Source organism: Beauveria bassiana, assembly GCF_000280675.1.
Source record: "Beauveria bassiana ARSEF 2860 unplaced genomic scaffold BBA_S00186, whole genome shotgun sequence".
Classification (NCBI taxonomy): Eukaryota; Fungi; Ascomycota; class Sordariomycetes; order Hypocreales; family Cordycipitaceae; genus Beauveria; species Beauveria bassiana.
This window is the reverse complement of record NW_007931017.1, coordinates 1-1,488: the sequence shown is the minus strand read 5'-3', so window position 1 is coordinate 1,488 and position 1,488 is coordinate 1. Positions and strand designations below refer to the sequence as shown.

Below are 1,488 nucleotides of genomic sequence, written 5' to 3'. Positions count from 1 at the left end.
CCTTACTCATGAAGGGGTGGTGCATCGCTGCCGGCGGCATCGGGCGCAGAGGTGTCGTGGCGCTGCGCCAGAGACCCGTCGCCCCATCCAGAGAATACACTCTGATCCCACTTGGAACATCAAGTGTGAGGACGGAAGTGCGGCGTCGATGAAGACTCTCGAGATGTGCGTAGGTCACCACGACGGCTTGGCCCTTGTGAAGCAACTTCAGACGGTCAAGAAACCCCTCCAGACTGGAGACGGCTTGACCGTTCAGGCTTTGGATGATCCAGCCAGGCTCGCCGTCGCCAATCATCAGCGGCTCCGTGGACTCGGCCACATAGACGCCGCGAGCAGCCACAGACGTGTTGACTGCCTGTACTTACGTTACATCATGGCAGAAAAGGCCTCCCATCGATACAAGACATTTTGGCATGATGTGGTGAAGATTGACGACGTCGATGGTACCGAGAACTAGTTGCCCGCTTCGGAGCAAGCTTATAGAAACCTGGCCGTTCACATTCTCGTTGAATACATCCTCGAGCTCGTCGAACTGGAGCGCGACAGCCCCGTTCACCTCGAGAAGAATATCGCCTGGTAGAATTCTCCCGCACGATGGGCCGCCGGCCAAAACTTTACTTGCGACGAGCAGCCCACCTGACGCCGTGATCCGTCGGCGAAGTCTTTCCTCCCAGCCCGAGTCCAGCCCTAAACCCTTGCACTCGTGGATCGGTTTCATCACGAACTGGCACTGGATGTCACCTCGGGGCACGTCTTGACCTTGGCGTAGACGGCATAAGATTTGGAGAATGGGACCCGTCGGCAGAAGGAAGCATATCGCGCCATCCGTCCGCCTCCCCGACACCATCCCCAGCACCAAACCATCTTCACCCAACGCCGGGCTGCCAGATGACCCTCCGCTCAAGTTCATGTTGGCCATGTAATAGCTGATGTTGAAGTCGCTGTAGGGCCCGTCGTACTCTGGGGCGTTGCGGTCTGTTCGGCTGATCGCGCCGTCGATGATGCTTGTGGCTTCGCCGGCATCGTTGCCGACCACAAGCACCGGCTGGCCAACTACACAAAACAGTCAGACCTCCTCCGTGCTGTGCCGCATACTAGCTGTAAATTACCGGATGCGCCACCTGAGCTGAGGCTCAAACCGTCCATCTTCATATTCTGAATGCTTCCCGGGTCGTACTTAAGAAAGGCAAAGTCATGAATGGGGTCAATGTACAAAGGCCGGCAGGAGACAGCTTCCTGGTCCATGATGCACAAGCCCCAAAACGGCCCCGGACCAGCAACATGGCGGTTTGTGAGAATATAGCTGCAACGCAAGAATCAGCACCCCAACTTGCCGCGAGGCCCTGGATTTTTACCCTCTCTTGGCCGACAAACCCGGTTGCTTCACTCGTCTGCGCACCGTCTCCGTCAAACGGGAGCGTGTGGCTGAATCTGATCACCACTACGTTTCTGATGATTCTAGAAAGGTCCTTGCGACTCTGGTGTGCT

At 56.9% G+C, this 1,488-nt stretch overlaps 1 protein-coding gene across 1 annotated transcript; it reads right to left on the bottom strand.

Moving 5' to 3' along the window:
* Positions 1 to 2: 2 nt before the first annotated feature.
* BBA_10362 (PDZ domain-containing protein) lies at positions 3 to 1,245 on the bottom strand (the record flags this gene model as incomplete). Its single annotated transcript, XM_008605458.1, has 4 exons — positions 3 to 110; positions 179 to 355; positions 401 to 1,053; positions 1,110 to 1,245. The coding sequence occupies 4 exons, from the start codon at positions 1,243 to 1,245 to the stop codon at positions 3 to 5; spliced, it is 1,074 nt and encodes a 357-aa protein (XP_008603680.1).
* Positions 1,246 to 1,488: the final 243 nt, after the last annotated feature.